This window comes from Parasteatoda tepidariorum, chromosome 9, assembly GCF_982258835.1.
Source record: "Parasteatoda tepidariorum strain Cologne lab strain chromosome 9, Ptep-v5.0, whole genome shotgun sequence".
Classification (NCBI taxonomy): Eukaryota; Metazoa; Arthropoda; class Arachnida; order Araneae; family Theridiidae; genus Parasteatoda; species Parasteatoda tepidariorum.
This window is the reverse complement of record NC_141763.1, coordinates 93,986,648-94,004,501: the sequence shown is the minus strand read 5'-3', so window position 1 is coordinate 94,004,501 and position 17,854 is coordinate 93,986,648. Positions and strand designations below refer to the sequence as shown.

General features: G+C 32.4%; 1 protein-coding gene across 3 annotated transcripts in view; it reads right to left on the bottom strand.

Annotated features, from left to right (window-relative positions):
• LOC122270449 (pancreatic lipase-related protein 2) overlaps positions 1–17,854 on the bottom strand; it is a 100,873-nt gene that overhangs the window by 73,246 nt on the left and 9,773 nt on the right. The window contains exons 3-7 of one of the 3 annotated variants that reach the window (XM_043047799.3): positions 14,887–15,033; positions 12,447–12,555; positions 9,171–9,287; positions 7,046–7,138; positions 4,612–4,929 (exon numbers count right to left, since the gene is read on the bottom strand). The exons of 1 other annotated variant lie outside the window; for it this stretch is intronic. In XM_043047799.3, coding sequence (XP_042903733.2) covers positions 4,679–4,929; positions 7,046–7,138; positions 9,171–9,287; positions 12,447–12,555; positions 14,887–15,033 — 717 coding nt within the window. In that variant the 3' untranslated portion in view covers positions 4,612–4,678. Of the gene's footprint in view, positions 1–4,611; positions 4,930–7,045; positions 7,139–9,170; positions 9,288–12,446; positions 12,556–14,886; positions 15,034–17,854 lie in introns of those variants that run through there. One more of the 3 variants, XM_071186085.2, reaches the window with a different exon arrangement.

Here is a 17,854-nt window from a genome sequence, read left to right as displayed (position 1 = left end):
TATTCTCAGACCTACTGAATATACATATAAAATTTCATCAAAATCGGTCAAGCCGTTCCGGAGGAGTATAAACACTAAAACTGTAAAACGTGATTTTCATAGATTATATATATACATATATATATATATATTTATATATACAGTGTACTCCCGATTATCCGGGTTAATCACTGGGACAGGTCGCACGGACAATCGAAAAACACGGATAATCCGAAAACTCCTTTTGTGAAAGAAAAATTCTATATCATTACAAAAAATATAAAAATTACTGACATTTGCATGTATAACATCAAACTAGGAATTTTTCTTTTTTAAAAAATGTGCAATGCGTCTTCGCCATATATCGATACACATATTTTACGAACCGCAGTAGTGTCACCGTAATCAAATCCTCCCATATAATCTAATAAAGTTTCCACAGAGCAGCAGAATGAGAAATAGTATTTCAATCATTTACTACATCTTCTGCATCAGTTACTATCATCACTATTTGATTTAACAACATAACGATGTCTTCATCAGTCAAATACTGGAAGCCAGGCTCACATGCATCACTTTGAAACCTATCTTCTAAATTTTCTTCATCAAGAATTTCGAAATCTTAGATTTCTTTTGCTTGTTCGAGAATACTGTTATCATATTTTTATTGAACATCTGAAGAGGATTGTTCATCAAGCGGTATGATCTTTATCCAAGATCGTGATAGATAACGTAGACGGTTTTACCTTTGACTATGGTGCTGATATTACATATACTGCAATCCAATAACGAATATTGCTTCCAAAAATTTGGTAGTGTTATAACTTCATGAATCAAATTTTTTTAATCTTGAAAATGTTTCTCTTTATATTTTCTGTGTGACTCCGGAATGAGCACGGATAATCGAGAATGTACTATATATATATATATATATATATATATATATATATATATATATATAATATATATATATATATAATATATATATAATATATATATATATATATATATATATATATATATATATATATATATATATATATATATATATATATATATATATATATATATATATATATATATATATATATATATATATATATATTAGAATTCTGTTGGTGTGTTTATTGTTAAAATACCTATCCAACTTTAACAGAGCAGTTTGTTTCAAAAGGCTCTAAACAATTAAAATTTTGTTTGTTGTGTCATACACTTAACAATGAATAAAAGTTTTGAAGAAACTAAACAATGCAAGAAAGAAATATAAGATGCATAACAATGAAAAGAATTCACTTTGTAAAAAGCTATTGAGTGAGTTGGGCGATTTTTATTCAACTGCTCTTTTGCGATTCAATTTAATTGATTATGGCGAGATTTTTCTCGAGATTTTTCAGATACATTCGTAAAAAACTGTAAGTAACATCTATTTTATTTATTCAATTCAGTCAACTAAAAAATAAAACAAAAAATTATCTATATTACTTCAAGCTTAAGTCTGTTTAATGCTGCTCATACAATACGCCAGTCCAGTTTTAATTTTTCATAAAAGAACTAAAATATTTCATATAGGAGCTAAATTATTTCGGTAAAATAAAAAAATTAGAAGATTAAGTTAAGCATCTCCCATCGCCATTAATTATCACTACTGCTCCAAAAAGGTATTGAAACCAGTTTAAACTTACTTATTTTAGAAGAAATTTATTTTAATGCGGTATTGTTTTAAACATTGATGCATTATTTTTAAATATATATGTATCATTACTGTATTATAACTAATTGCAAATATGGTTTGTCTTTCATTAAAATCATGACCTATATATTAAAAAGGAATATAGACACCATAAACCATTTAAATATCTATTGCTGCTGTTGTTTCTGCAGAAATTTTTTTAAATTGAAGGACGAATTTATTTTATAATAATAATAACTGAATTTTCGTTTCATAACAGGAAACTGAATGGTGTTCCTAAAAAAGGAGCAAGAAAAAATAGTACTGGCGGAGAGGAGGAGCCAGAGATTTGTGTTAGAATTGGAAGTGCACTCATAGCTCCTTCCGAGTTGCGTTGCTTTGATATGGATGGAGATAAAAACTTTGATGGAGCCAAAAATAGTGATTTTGGCGGAGAGAAGGAGCTTGAGTTTTGTGTTAGAATTGGTAGTGCACGTATAGCTCCTTCGGAGTTGTATAGTTTTGATATGGATGTAGAACAAAACTTTGATTATGCCAAAAATAGTGATTTTGGCGGGGAGGAGGAGCAAAATTGTGTTTATAGAATTGGAAGTGCGCGCATAGCTCCTTCTAAAATGAACTGTGTGGATATGAATGAAACCAAAAAATTTGGCGGAGACAAAGGCAGTGATTATGACGACGAGTTGGAGCCAAAGCTTTGTTATAGAATTGGAAGTGCTCCCATAGATCATTCCATGTGAATATTGATGGAGAAAAAAAGTTTGATGTAGCCAAAACCAGTGATTTTGGTGAAGGCGAGGAGCCAAAGCTTTCTAATCGAATTGGAAGCACTTGCTTAGCTCCATCAAAGATGTGTATCTCCATGGTGTGATTTTGAGACAAAAATGGCTGACAGCAAAATGATTTTCAAAAATGACTGACAGTAAAAATGACTATGACATTTAAAATGACTGAAAAATGTCTGATATTAAAATGACTATGACATTAAAAAGACTTATTGAATTGTATATTAAAGTAAGTCTGTAATAAAAAAAAAAAAAAAAAAAAAAAAAAAAAAAAGAAACCAGGGCGATGTCCATCGAGTGTGTTAATATTATTGCATGCAGCATTCTTATCCCAGCGGAATAGCTGTCTGGAAACTATTTCGCTGGAAGACACTCGTAAAGCTCCCACAAAACAACACCTTTGCTGACCCTCACCTCCACGTGGTATCGCCCGGGCAACGGTTAATCCGGCTAACGAGGGCAGCGGACGTGGGAGCACAAGTAGTATCCCAAAGAATTCTATTATTGTACAAACTGATATTATCAAAACAACAATTAAATTCTGAAATTAGGAATGATCGAATTGTAGATAACTAAATCACATTTAAAAGCGCGATCTGAGAAACTTTCAAATGAGTGTAAAGCCTCTAAAATTATCTAATTACCTTTTTCATCCTTTAAGTGTGAAAATTAACTAGACTTTAATTTTCACATTTAAAAAAGTGTCGAGGATTTTCACCAAGACCGACTTGGATTTCTTATGAGCCACCGTTCAAGAAAGAGTAACTTTCGGAATTAAGTCCTTAAGTCCATAACAAGCTACCGTTCACTGAAAAAAAAAATCATGGATTTCTTATGAGCCACCGTTCAAGAAAGAGTAACTTTCGGAATTAAGTCTTTAAGTCCATAACAAGCTACCGTTCACTGAAAAAAAACCCATGGATTTCTTATGAGCCACCGTTCAAGAAAGAGGAACTTTCGGAATTAAGTCTTTAAGTCAATAACAAGCTACCGTTCACTGAAAAAAAAATGAAAATAGATGAAAGCTTAAAACGAATATATATATATATATATATATATATATATATATATATATATATATATATATATATATATATACATAAATATATATATATATATATATATATATATATATATATATATATATATATATATATATATATATATATATATATATATATATATATATATATATATATATATATATATATATATATATATAACCTTACCTAAAACAATAGTTTTTAGGATCTTCTTAGATTTTTATTTCTCTTCTTTACTCAGTTTAACTTTAACTTGGAATTGTAACTTCTTGTAAATTTTCCAATCCTACTCATGAATTTTCTTACATTTATCCCTTAATCTCTCCACGTTCTTTAATCCACGTCCTTTAATTTTGCAAACTCGATTTTTAGCCTCCGTAATTCAATTTTTAATGTGCTCAATTCAACGTAATTCAATTAGGGAGAATGTGCGTTTTTTTCATAATTTATATTTTCCTAAATAACGAGAAAATTCCTTTTCTCTAAAATAATAATTTTACTAAGAACAAAAAATTATAACAGCGTACCAAGAAAAAGCAGGAAGCAGTTTCTCCAAAATCTATCTTCCACAGAAAATAAAGTCCACCGTTAAAATACGTATTTTTTTAGTCGTGTAATAAGGATATGTTAGACGCGAATGTCTGATTTGTTAACTAATTTGTTTAAAGAATTGGTGTCTGCAACCTAAATTACTGATTCATATTTTATATTGTCTGGAAAAAATTGCTTTCCTGATTTTTACTGTGATTATAAATATCAGTGTTACTGAATAAAACATGGGGGTTAGTGGTCTACACCAAGTATAGTGTTGAAAAACATTCTGGGTGTTTCCTTTGCATCAAAAGTTGTAAACGATTTAACTCACAATTTCTGGATTTTACACCAGAAACTAATTCTATCCACTACAACCTAAAACGTGTAATAGAGGATTTAGTCTCAAAAAGTAATCTAAATTTTTTTTTCTAATTTGAAAAGTTTATGGTTCACCATTTCTGAATTTAAAAAAAAAATAGAAAGCTTACAAAATAACAAAAAATATACGATATTTAAAATATTGTTTAAATTCAGTTGTATGACAGCTGGCCGTGTAAATTAATGAAGAATACTACTGAAATAAATGCAATCTAATTCATAATTTAATGAGGATTCATTACTACATAACAATCGAAGGATTAGAGAAATTATTTGGCTTCACAGTAGGGAGCTTTACCGGTGGTGTCCAAGAAATAATTGAGCTGATAGGGTGGTTTGACAGCGTGGAATCCCATCCTGTTCTTGTATGGAGTGTCCTTGCATTGACGATTCTTATATGCTTCGTAGGAGAAGCATGCGTATGAAGTGTACTTACAAGTATTGATGGAAGACTTAAAATTGTCCAGAACTCTCCTGTGGCTGCATAAGGGCCCGGACTGAAGACCAGAGTAGCCACGAGCTATAAATAAATAATAATGAAAAAAACTCTTGCATTCACCATACATAAAAAAAAACTCTACCGGAAGTCGTGAGATTTTCTTCTGACGTCATAGCATTGACGTGACTACTTCTTTTTTCACATTCCGGGTTTTTTTTTTGTATTTACATGGAATATTCAGTTGTTCTAAATTAAATTTTTGTCTCGTGTTTTTGTGAAAATATGTTTTCTTCGTATTTTAAAATATCAGATGATGGTACGAAAAAAAAAGTACTTTGGGAAATTATCCTATATTCATATGCAATTACGAGATCGTTGACATGCAGATTTGAGCAATTTAGTTTACGCGAGAACTACCTGAAACTCAGGGCTGAAACTGCTAATGGGAGTTGAAAGAACTTCTACAAATACTGCCCCCTACCGTTGAAGACGTGAAACACAGACGGGAATAAGGTGAATACTTCGTTGCAAATAAAGAAAAGACTCTTTAAGATTTAAGTAATCATAAGACAAGCTCTTTAGAATTTAAGTAATCATCCGCGACTGTATATAGTTCCGTTTTATTTCGTTATCAAATTCTACAACTATACTTTCAAAAAATAGTATAAAAACATTTAAAAATTAAGCACGTCAGACAAAAATTTAATTCGTGTTATCGTTTATGATATATATCATAGAGTTATTAAAAAAAGGTTGTTGTTTCGTAGTCATACTGTAAAACTAGGCTTCGCGATTTATTTCCATAAATGAGGAAAACATTTGTACTTGGAAAAGAAACAACTACATGACGTTACAAAAGCGTTGAATTTGATTTGTTTACAAAAAATAGCGTGACTTATTCTGACATACCCTTAACAAATGAAATACAAAATAAAGAATTTTCACTTTTTTTACGCTGTAGAAAAAAATCGTCTGTAAGGAACAATATTCATTATTCTTTCACTGGTTTCTTTAAATTAGAGCTGACGCGATGTTGATATACGTTCGCGCTGGTAGCTTGGCATATATTTGGGGTGCAAACAGGTTCTCCCCATAAAGATAATGGTTTTTTCTTAACTTGCAACAGAATATAATTCAGACATTTGGAACGACAATGTTCTATTTTCTGCAAAACGTTTAATCCACCATTATTACCAATTTGAAAGGAAATTTTTTTCCTACCTTATTAAGATAGTATAAAGATCCTTTTGTTTTGCTCTGATAGGCAATTAAAAACAAAAACTAATAAAATAAATTAAAATAAGTATTTACAAATTTGTGATTAAGCTAAAGTGATGTCATTTTTTTCTTACATTCATATCCTTAATTACTATTGGAAATAAAAGAAAACTGTTTGAAAAGTAGTTTATCTTTCTAGCTGTCAAATAACATAGCGAATAAACTTCAAAATAACATGTTTTATGTGACGTAACAAAACAAACGTTTTATATAACTTTTCCTTTCAGATATTATATTGAATACCTTCGCCGAAATATACTTTCCAAATAAAGAAATTCAATCCCCACTTCCTTCAGTTTTCATGTTACAATAAATTATTTAATAAAGTTTGAAGGTATGTACAAAGATGAAGAGTACATTCACTAGAAATTATTAAAATTGTTAATATAGGAAAATGACAAGTGTTTTATGCTCGCAAACAATAAGAAAAATAAACGTACGTATGCTTCTACCAATAATTATATAACCGTCACTGAACCGCCAATCGAATTCTGACTTTACGACTATTAATGAACTCTATGGCCTTTTAATTTTGAACCCAACCCAGAAGACAAAGATAACTCTTCGATCAAGCATTGGGTGAAACTGGTGCTCGTGGAGGACTTTTTTGAGGGAATTAATTCCCATTTGCGTTACATGGAGCGGAAAACCATCAAAGCAGCCCACGTTTAGCCTGTGGACAAGGAGATTTATCTATGATCTGTATACCATTGAAGATATTTTAGGTCAGCACTGTAGTCCGTGCGAGCTGGCCGCTGAGTTCGTATCGACGAGACATAGATGGGATTTGAATCCGGTTCACAATATTGGGAGGCGAACACTCTGTCCTCTGAGTCACCACGGCTCGCACACTAATTATTATGCGAATTCCATACTGGATGAAATTGATTAACCAATAAATATTAAAATGAAAACTTACGACGTTTCGTAGGTTTGTATTTGCAGCCTGGTTGACGATTACCACCGTTGACGGTGAAAACAGCGTGTCCAACAATATCATCTGGGCTTGAGCCTTCAAAGAGAAATTAATATATAATAAATTTTTTTAGCACTACGTGGTATATAGGAAAAGCAGACGACATGTTTGGAAGAGTTACGTTTTTTTAATAGAATTGAGTAACTTTAAAATTGGCTAACACGATCAGTAGTGACTGTCTAAGGTACCTGGATATCCAGCATTTATATAATATAAAACTTTGCACCGGGACTGGGCGAGACTGGCTGCAGCGATGCTGTCCGGTCCGGCCCGGAAGAGCGTCGCGGCCTTCCCGTGGAATGCCTTAGTGGGAGGCGGACCGACCGTTTCGGCGGGCGACTAACAGTCGACTCAGAACTGGCACGGACTCAGGGAATCCGACTGTCTAATTAAAACAAAACAATATAAAACTTGAGCTATTACTTCTGTTTTTGTATCCACCAATGAAAAAGATTCTGGTCATATAAATGTATACAAGGTAGGCAATGTGTAAAACCATTTAATGAAGCCGTCCCCTTAAATCAATACTTGTATGATTAAAGCACTCTTTAGGAATTTTAAGATTAAGTATACACATCGAGTTACTTTATTAACTTTTTTTTTTACTTGGAATGCAACCTCTAGCATGAGATAATAATTGCCAACACGCGTTTATTGCTGAGGCCAGGAGACTCTGGTCAGGAAAGGAGTTTTTTTACTGTTAAGCCTACTTCTCTGAAATTGCCAACACGCGTTTATTGCTGAGGCCAGGAGACTCTGGTCAGGAAAGGAATTTTTTTACTGTTAAGCCTACTTCTCTGAAATTGCCAACACGCGTTTATTGCTGAGGCCAGGAGACTCTGGTCAGGAAAGGAGTTTTTTTACTGTTAAGCCTACTTCTCTGAAATTACAGAAATATGAACGACTTTTTAAATAGAATTCGATGTAAAGTGAATAAGCGACATATACTACACATATTTTTTGTTTACATACTTTACTGACTTAATTATTTTTTGTCTGAATACATTTTCCCAGCTCATGTGACAATTGTGGAAGGGGAATTAAGCATAAACTAGTCTGACAAGGTTGTCTCAAATATTCTCTATTGCATACAAGATGGATGGGACATTTAGTTCCCCAGAACTGAAATCAAATGAAAACAGATACCTTGGTCTAAAAATCGCTGCTTTGAGTTTTTCTCCACTATTATGGTCTGTAAAAAGTGTTACTCCCTGTCTATTTCTTATACTCCCATTCCACATCTCCAATTACAATAGAAATCACAGAAAGTCAACGTTACCCAATACATTGCAAATAAAAGATGGATTTTAGTGGTTCATTTCTTTCCAAAAGTCGTTCTTTGAATGCTTTCACAACTTATTTAACAAGACAGTAACGTACCTTGAGATGGGAGGTTTAGGCTCAGAGTGTTTTTTTTTAAATATTTTGTTGTAAATTGTTGGAACCAAAAAGCACTTGAGTATATGTGAATTTATATGTTGCACTCAATAAAAAACTGTTTAGTCACAGGAATTTTTATTCACTTTTCAATGTTCATTTTTTTTCCTCGTAAAATTAGACACAGAACACGTGTTAATCGTTCGTAATGCGCATTTTAGAATCAGAATAAAAAATAATTTAAACAAATTATGTACGTTAGTAGTCGAATAGTACAAGCGAGAAAAAAGAACACTGTCGAAGTTAGATCAAATAACAAGTGAGGAAGAGGAGATTCTAAACTTCAATACCAATTTTATTTCAAAACAAAAATTGGTGCTGCTTTTTTTCCCACGTAAACACATACAGCCCTGAGATACCCAAATGAATTTCCCTCTTCGACGTCTTATTGACGTTTTATAAGTTAATTGAGATAATATAATAGACGCTATATAGTTTTGGCATAGGCTATTTCGGCTCTTCCGATTAAAATATACACTCAACTCGAAGAAAATTGTAGCTCAAGCAAAGAGTGCAAATCTAACCATTCAGGATAACTTAAATCTCATTTGGAGAAAAACTTCAGTGGTTTATCTTGCACTTCCGGATTACTTGTGACGTAGGAAAAGGAATATGAGCGTATGATGATTACCCTCATAAAGATTTTCCCCTTTATTCGTCTGTATAACATCAACAAAGATAGCATCACTCCTATCTAAACGAACTTCTTTGGGTGCATTATCAAAGTATAGACCTGCTATATCCAAGCCTACAAAATAGAAAAAATCAAAATCATAAAATTTTATGCCAGGGCTCGAAGTTACCAATTTTCTTATAAGAGTGTAAGATTTGATCTAATTTAATAAATGTTATGAAGTTATCAAATTTAATTGAAATATACTAACTTATCAAATTTTGAATTATAAGAATTTATCAATTTTTGTTTCTCAAAACATGCGAACTGATCAAATTTTAAAGAGCTGATAAAGTGCATAGATATAATCAAACTCTATTAAAATATATAAATACATAAAAATGTAGGATCTTTTATAACTTTTTTAAGATCTACGAATAAGCCTGAAATTTTCAGTTCACTGTCCGGTAGACTCTAATAACTTAGTTGTCGCTTTTCCTCAAGTCTAGTAACTTGAATCACTTTTTCCTAAAGCCTAATGACTTATTACACTTTTTCCTCAGGTCCTAGTGGTGACCAATACCGGTACTATCTTTTTATTCAATAAAGAATTTTTGCTTTTCTTTGCTTACATTAAATTAAATTTAAAAAAAAATTCTGTTAGAGTCTAGGGATATACAAAGCAAATTCAAGCATAAAAACAATTTGAATATGTGATAAAAGTTTGTTATGCATACTAGCTTGACTTCTCCGAGCTAGGAAACTTGATGAACAATAAAAAAAATTCGAAAAAGAAAAGATTGGAAAAAATGACCGGTAGTTCATTTAACTTAAGTTCGTTACTTTTTTCTGCTGACTCCTATCTTTTAAAATATCTTTGATTACTTAAGCTTTTTTTTATTAATAGAATTATATTTAAAATAAATCAAAGACTTAATCTTTTAAAAACGAACATGAACATAAAATATTTATCCTTCTCTTATAGATCAATGCGACGGATACTTTTTATTTCATTACTAATGCAGACTTATTAATTCACTGTCGCCTCTAATCGAAAACAAAAATCTATTTATAACTTTTTATTCTAATTTCTAACCGAAAATATGTTTCAGTTGCATGGTTGTAATAATTCTCATAAATTTGTTGGCGAATCGTGATCGCCAAAGTATTATTTTAAACCCAATATTGATATGCTGGTTGGCTTTCTTTTGGCTATGTTATAATTTATTAAATCGCCAATTTTAGATCTCCTACCCATGCTTTCTATGTCCGTTAGGAATAATTATATTCACTTTTAATTTCAAATTTGTGGGTAAAAAATGTAAAAAAATTGTATACCTCACAATTAAGAATGTTTTTGACTGTTATTTAAAAAATAATAAAGATTTATCAAAATGTATGTCTTGCTTGGAATTATCTTCGGATAATTCCAAGCTGTCCTTATTAATATTACTATGCAAAACTTATTCTACTGAAATTCTTATGAATGATATATATATATTTGGTACCTCGAGCTCTACAAATACTACTAAATAAAAGCTTTTTTTTATTAAATATGATCCGGTTCAACTGTTAATATTCATCACTCTTCTGTTTTTATCGCAATCTTCAATTTGTCAGTATTCTTCAACTAGTCCACTATACTATACTAATACTAACTCCACCCACATCTTAATATCCCACCATCTCAACATAAATGGCACCCTGAATCTTCCTTTCTCCATAAAATGTTTAAAAGGATAGAAAATAAATATGTAATGCCAATTGTGGCATCACAGGCATGTTTTGAAAATTTTCGTGGTTTTATTCTCCATGTAACGCAAATGCGGGTTAGTTTCAGCAAAAAGTCTCCCACGAAGGCAAATCTTTCCAACTACTTGATCCAGGAGTTCCCTTGTCTTCCAGATTATGTTCAAAATTACAAGGCTACGAAGTTGAATATTAGTAGTCATAAACTCAAAAATTGGGTCAGCTGTTCAACAACGATCATAAAGATTTCAAACAAACAACTGCTCTGTTTAAAATAGCTTGATCTCAGAAAACTAGTTTTTGGAAGCATGCAATTATCATTGGATAAATTCTTTTTTTCCAAATAATTTTCCCTAAAAGTTGACAACAAGAAAATTAAACCAGGACTAGATTGCTTTCATTGAAATAGTGGTAACAATTAATTTAATGCACCGTGTCTATTTCCTGTCCAAAGAAAGCAATTAAAACAGTCCGAAAATCGGATTTTCATCGTTAACAAACTTTGAATTAATTTTCTCATTTAGGCACTCTAACCAGTAATGGTTTTATATTATTTAATTTTATAACCAACCTTGCGCTGTCAAGAAGTAGTTTTTTATTTTATTTTATTTTATAACCGTCGTTAAACTGCCTACTCATTTTTTGGGTTTACGAGTACTGATCTCCGTAGCCTTGTAATTTTAAACCCAATCTAGAAGACAAGGGAACTCCTGGATCTGCCTGTGGGAAGTGGGAGAAGATTTGCTTTCGTGGAGGACTTTTTGTTGAAACTAACACGTATTCGCGTTAAATGGAGAGGAAAACCGCGAAAACTTTCCACGGTTTTCCCGGCCGAAAGGGGATTTTAACCCATTATCTGTAACCACTGAGGATATTTTACGTCAGCAGTGTTGTCGGCGCAAGCCGAATGCGGAATTCGTATCAATCAGTCATCGCTGGGATACGAACCCGGATCACCTCACTAGAAGGCGAGCGCTCTATCCCCTGAGTTATCAGGGCTTAACCGGTATTGGTTGTGGCATTCTTTCCTAGTCAGAACTCATGATTCCCATGCCCCCGTTAGGTTCATGCCACTGTCACTGTTCACCAATCAGGACCCGAGCCAAGCATTTAAATTAAGAACTAGTAAACTAGCCAAATATCAAAAATATTTTGCCTGTTTTTGAAGGTCTTCGCTAAATGCAAATCTTAACAAATTTTTATAATTAAATTTGGACACGTTACTAAATGGTTTTGCGGCGCATCTACCGAAAATAACTGTAATCGAGAAGTACTGATTTTTTTAGAAAAATTTATTTTAAATTTCAATTTCTTTCGAATAGAAAAAAATCATTCGCCAATACTTTCGACCAAACACAATTTTGTTCGCCAAATTTACGATTTTATAACATTTGGCGAGGTCGCGAATGCTTAGCGTGGGCTCTGATAATTGTGAGGTGTTTCAATAATTTATAAATTATTTGTCTTATTAGAGTACTTTCTTAAACTGAATCGATCTGGTTTTGAAACAAGGCATCTTATCTGAGGCAGTTTTAATTTCCATACCTGTTATTCTGCCCAAATTATTAATTCTCTCTCCAACGTAACTAATCAGCTGACCTCCAAGGCTGTGACCAACAAGATGGATGTTTTCTGGCTCCAATCCAGTTTGATTCTATACAAATAGAAAGGATGAACTTAACATTTTGTTGACTGGCTTTTTTATACAAAAACTTTATCGTATCACCGGCTATTTCTGTCACTGAATATGGAAGTAAAGTGAAATATTCTAAACGATGCGCCAAGTTTTTGCAACATTCTATATCACCCTGGATTTCATAAGTCGAAATAGATAATGCAAGATCAATGACGAGTTAACTCGTCATCGTTCAATAATGTTTGGGATTGAAAAGACGAGTTAACTTGCCGAAGAATTTAACATTTTAATGAGTTTTGGAAAAATCAATTTATCAGAGGAATTTCGAAATTTTTAGGTAAACATGTGTCCCACGACTCTGTAGTACTTTAGTCATTTTTCTTTCATTTTAGAATCAGACTTAGTTTATAATACCGTTTTATTTCACTAGGTTAAGACTGCTTTTTTAAGAGTTAATTTACAATTTAAAGTAACGCCATTCAGAGCGAATTAAATTTCTATAAATGCAGCGATTCAGTCTTTTAAGTTAAAGTTTCGTGCATCTGTGTAAATGGAGTTAGATTAAAACATGAAGAAATTTGTGATTTTTCATCTAAATAAAGTTATTTTGATATTAGGACCTGAGGTACATCTTCCTCTTGAATAAAGCCTCGTGAAAGAAACAAAATGTAAAGAGTTAAGTGTCAACAAAGAGTAGAATATAAAGCAAAATATAAAGTATAAAGTAAAGCATAAATAAAAAATTAAGGAGTATTTTAAAAGAAAAATATAAAGTAAAGCGTAAAGTATAAAAAAGTCAAGCGTAAAATATAAAGTATAAAATGAAAGTAGCACAATATGCAGTATGTAGTAAAATAAAGCGCAGAGTATAAATCAATGAAAGCGAAAAATATAAAATAAAGTAACTTAGTGTAAAATGTAAAGTTTTAAAGTAAAGTAGGGAAAACTTTGACTTAAAGTATAAAGTGAAATACTGTAAAACGTTAAGTAAATAAATATGTATTTGCTTAATACATAGAAAAAGATATATTTGTTTAATCGATTTCAAAAACCTAATTGTAACCCTTAGTCATCTCAGTATAGAGTAGGAAATGTATGTCTTTTGTTCTTAATCCTTGGCGAGAACAATAAAAGAATAGTAGCCAAAACTTATTTCTTATGATACATAACAATTTTTTACATGGCAAGATACAAAATGTGAATCGTTTTAATAGTTCCTGAAAAATAGAGTTTTAAGGAAGTCGTATTTTTATATTTTAGTCATATAAAGTAATTCAAGTCTGTACGTTTTCCATTTTGCGCACTGCACAAACTTAATACGGCTGCTGAGAAGGAGAAAAACAAACAGAAATCCTTTTCTGGAATGCTTTTAAACATTTCAAAATCTCTTTACAGCTGTGGCGGTTAAGGAAATGGGCAAAATTGGGAGAATGTTTCTCCCCTACACACAGTTCCCCTATCAGTTAACATGGGAAAACCGGTTTTGCTATGCAGAGAAGACTTCAGGTTAAAATGCGATTTTTTACGTGCAGAACCGTCAGTGGGTTAAGTTTGCACAGTGCACAAAATAAAAAACGGATCGATCTGAATTTCTTTATACGACTAAAATATAAAAATACGACTTCTTTCAAACACTATTTCTCAGGAGAACTATTTAAACGATTTCTCTCAAATTTTGTATTTTGCCTAGCAAAATTACATATTTTAAAATTATGTAAAAAACTGTGTACCTTATAATTCAAAATCTTTCCGACTATTATGTAATTAAATAATAATAATAAAACAATGAATATTTGATAAAACTTACTTTTTGCGAGGAATTGCATTTGGATGAACAAATTTTATAATTATTAACTAATTTTTTTTAGTTCGCTTAAAAATGTCTTGAGATGCAGAGCAATACGCAAAAAGTAAACTTATTAATTCGCTTATTTTATTAATTTGCATATTTGAAATCCCCCCTCAGGTAATTAAGATCGAGTCTTAGAGTGTGAAGATTCAATTATTAGATCAAAAGCTTTTCAGGGTGGTTTGTTTCTTTTTGGCGCACTCTACATATGCAGGTAAAAGAAAAATCTCCAAGACAAGACAGCGAGTCGTCAATAGACCGCTGGCTTGTAAATTAGGATCCCGTATCGGCACTCCTGTATTATAAAGAGAAAAGTGCTTACAACCAACTACTACTCGGGAATTTAATGATTTCAAGAAAAATTAATTATTTTTTTCTGTAACTTTTTCAGCTAGAAATGCTTGTGAACTGAATACATCGAAATAAAGACAGTAAAAAAATATGGATAATGTTCAACTTATAACAAATCATTATGAATGTTCACACAACTTATACCAAACCATTATTAAATGAAGAAGTTTAGCTGTATACGCTCCGACTAATCTGGCGTTGGCAACAGACTGAGCTAGAGTACCGCTACTTTCACGTGACCAGTCGACAATGATTACATTGTAAGAGGAATACTTCAGGAGCTCTTTCATTGTACCCTGGAGGAATGGAAAAATAACTGTTACATTCTGAAATAGCAACGGGTTGTGATTTTCCAATGCGGTGACTTTTATCGACTCGCTCTTCTGTTTGGCATTTTCGTAAATGACTTGATTCTTGACTTCTTTTTATAATTTAAGTAACAACTTTTTAAAGAAATAAAAAATTGCATTATAATTGGTTCCAACTGCTGCGAAGTGAAAAACCTCACCAAAAAAAAAAGAGCGAGTCGTTAAAAGTTGCTGGATTGTAAGTCAGCAACCCGGCTCATCTTCTCCTTAAATAAAGATGCCTTTGAATGTATTCCGGTCACAAATAGCTATAGAAAATCATTTTCCCTTCTGTTGAAAGTTTAGTAAAATTTTTAAAAGTAGAAAAAAAAGAATAAGTTTATAAAATTTTTTATTACATAAACATCATAAATAGATTTTCAAATATTCATAGCTGTAAACAGATTTTTGACGTATAATATACTTCATACTTTCTCTTAGATATTCCTTAATTGCTTACAATGAAGATATTATAAATTATCGTTACTAACTATGAAAAAATAGCTACCTAACAATGCTTTACATTATTAGAAAAACTGACTTTATATAAGATACAAGGAGTGATCAAATGAAAAGGTATGAAACGACGTAAAAACGTAACAGTTAAATATTTGCATATTTCCGCCATGGCAGAACGTAGCGAGACATCTCGGGATGCGATTGGAGTCTCTGACTGAGATCGGAGCATGCGCGGGAGCCCGCATGCGCAGGAGAGAGCAGAGGTTCTTATCAAAAGCGGCGTCCAAATGATGCGGCAGTCCGTATGAGGAACAGAAACTCGAGTACAGAAAAACCATTGACTCCTATGTATACTGTGAGACACTCCAACTACTACGCAGGTCCATCAAGAACAAAAGACAGGGGCTGCTCACGGAGGGTGTAGTTCAGCTCCATGATAACGCGCGTCAATACGTCTCCAGAGTCACACACATGCAACTGACCAAGTTCAAGTGGGAGACGTTGGACCATCCACCCTACAGTTCGGACATGTCGCTCTGCGATTTCCATGTGTTTGGTTCACTGAAGAAACACCTGAAAGGGAAGCGCTTCAACTCGGACGACGTACTCAAAGACGCAGTGAAGAACTGGACTGTCAAGGACGCTGAGGAGGCTGTCAAGGACGCTGTGAAGAACTGGGCCTCATCACTGCCGCGGAAATTCTGGGAACAAGGAATCCTGCGGCTTGTTCATCAGTGGGATCGTTGTGCTCAGGCCTATGGTGTATATTTCAAATAAAGTCTACATTTGTACCCACCTTGTCGTTTCGTACCTTTTCATTTGATCACCCCTATATTAAGTTTTTCACTAGATTATAATCTTTGCATTCAGAATAGCCGTTTCTAGGTTTAGCGATTTTCCCTCTCCGTTACCACGCTGTCCTAAAATCTCGATTTTTACCAGAGTCAGCATATTATTATTATTATAATAATATACAGTAATTGCTTATTGGCATAACATACACTTGCAAGTTTTTGTGCTCAATGAAGGCTTAAGAACCTTCACTGAGCATTTGTCAAGTATCAGCGTTTTGCGGGTGCTGCCGTTCGTCAACGGCAGCCCTATATACAGTTATGAGTTTCAGATATTCATTAACTGCCATGAAAATAAGGAAGGAAGAATCAGTAAAGGAGAACAGCGATGGCTCGGGTGATAGAGTGTTTGCCTTCCAATCAGGTGAACCCCCAGATTAGAATCCCGGTGATGGCTGATCGATACGAATGCCGCATCCGGCTTGCACCGACCACAGTGCTGACATAAAATATCCTCAGTGGTAGAAGGATTAAGGGTTAAAGTTTCCTTTCAGTCTGGCTAACCGTGGAAGATTCTCGAGGTCTTCCTCTCAATGTAACGCTATTGTGGGTTAGTTTCAATAAAAAGTCCACCGCGGAGGCAAATTTCTCCCAATACTTGATCCATGAGTTCCGTTGCTTTTCGGAGTGGGTTCAAAACTACAAGGCTACGTTGTTGAGCGTTAGTAATCGTAAAACCAAAAATTGGGTCGGCTTTCAACGACGGTTATTAAATCTGCTAAAGAAAGACATAAAATGGACTAACTTTTGATTCAATGATCGAATTTAGAACTTATTCTTAATGATTCGAGGAGGTGACCTCAAATATGCTAATTAATGTATTCAGACGATGTTGCGGAATCGGATACAAAACGTATTTTCTCCGAATAAACATTTTTTTCAACCGATTTGGATTTCTGACCCCCAAAATATGGGACCCATAGTTTAGTCAGGAGAATGATTAAAAAGTTAGACCCCATAATGTTAATTTTACTTTTTGTATATTGCGCCATTTTTGGAGAACTTTTTCAGCGAATTGAAAAATTTTTGCTAGCGATTATAAAATTCGATTAATTTGGTTAATATTTATTATACAATTATAAGAATAAGTTTGTTAAAAATTTATTATTTTAATAATTTTATTAAATAACAGTCGAGAAGTTTTAAATTTCAATGTATACATATTTTTTACGTTATTTTAAAGTATATAATTTTACATGGCAAAATACAAAAATGAAACAAAATCGATTGAATAGTTTCAGAGAAATTTCAATAATTCGACTTTTTTCAAATTTTATATTTTGCCAAGTAAAATGGCTTATTTAAAAAGAATGTAAAAAAAAAATTGGATACCTCACAATTAAAAATGTTTTTGACTGTTATTGAAAAAATAATAAATATTTATCAAAATGTATGTCTTGATTGGAATTATCCTTGGATAACAAGTTTTATAATTGTGTGAAAACTTTTTTAAAATTCAC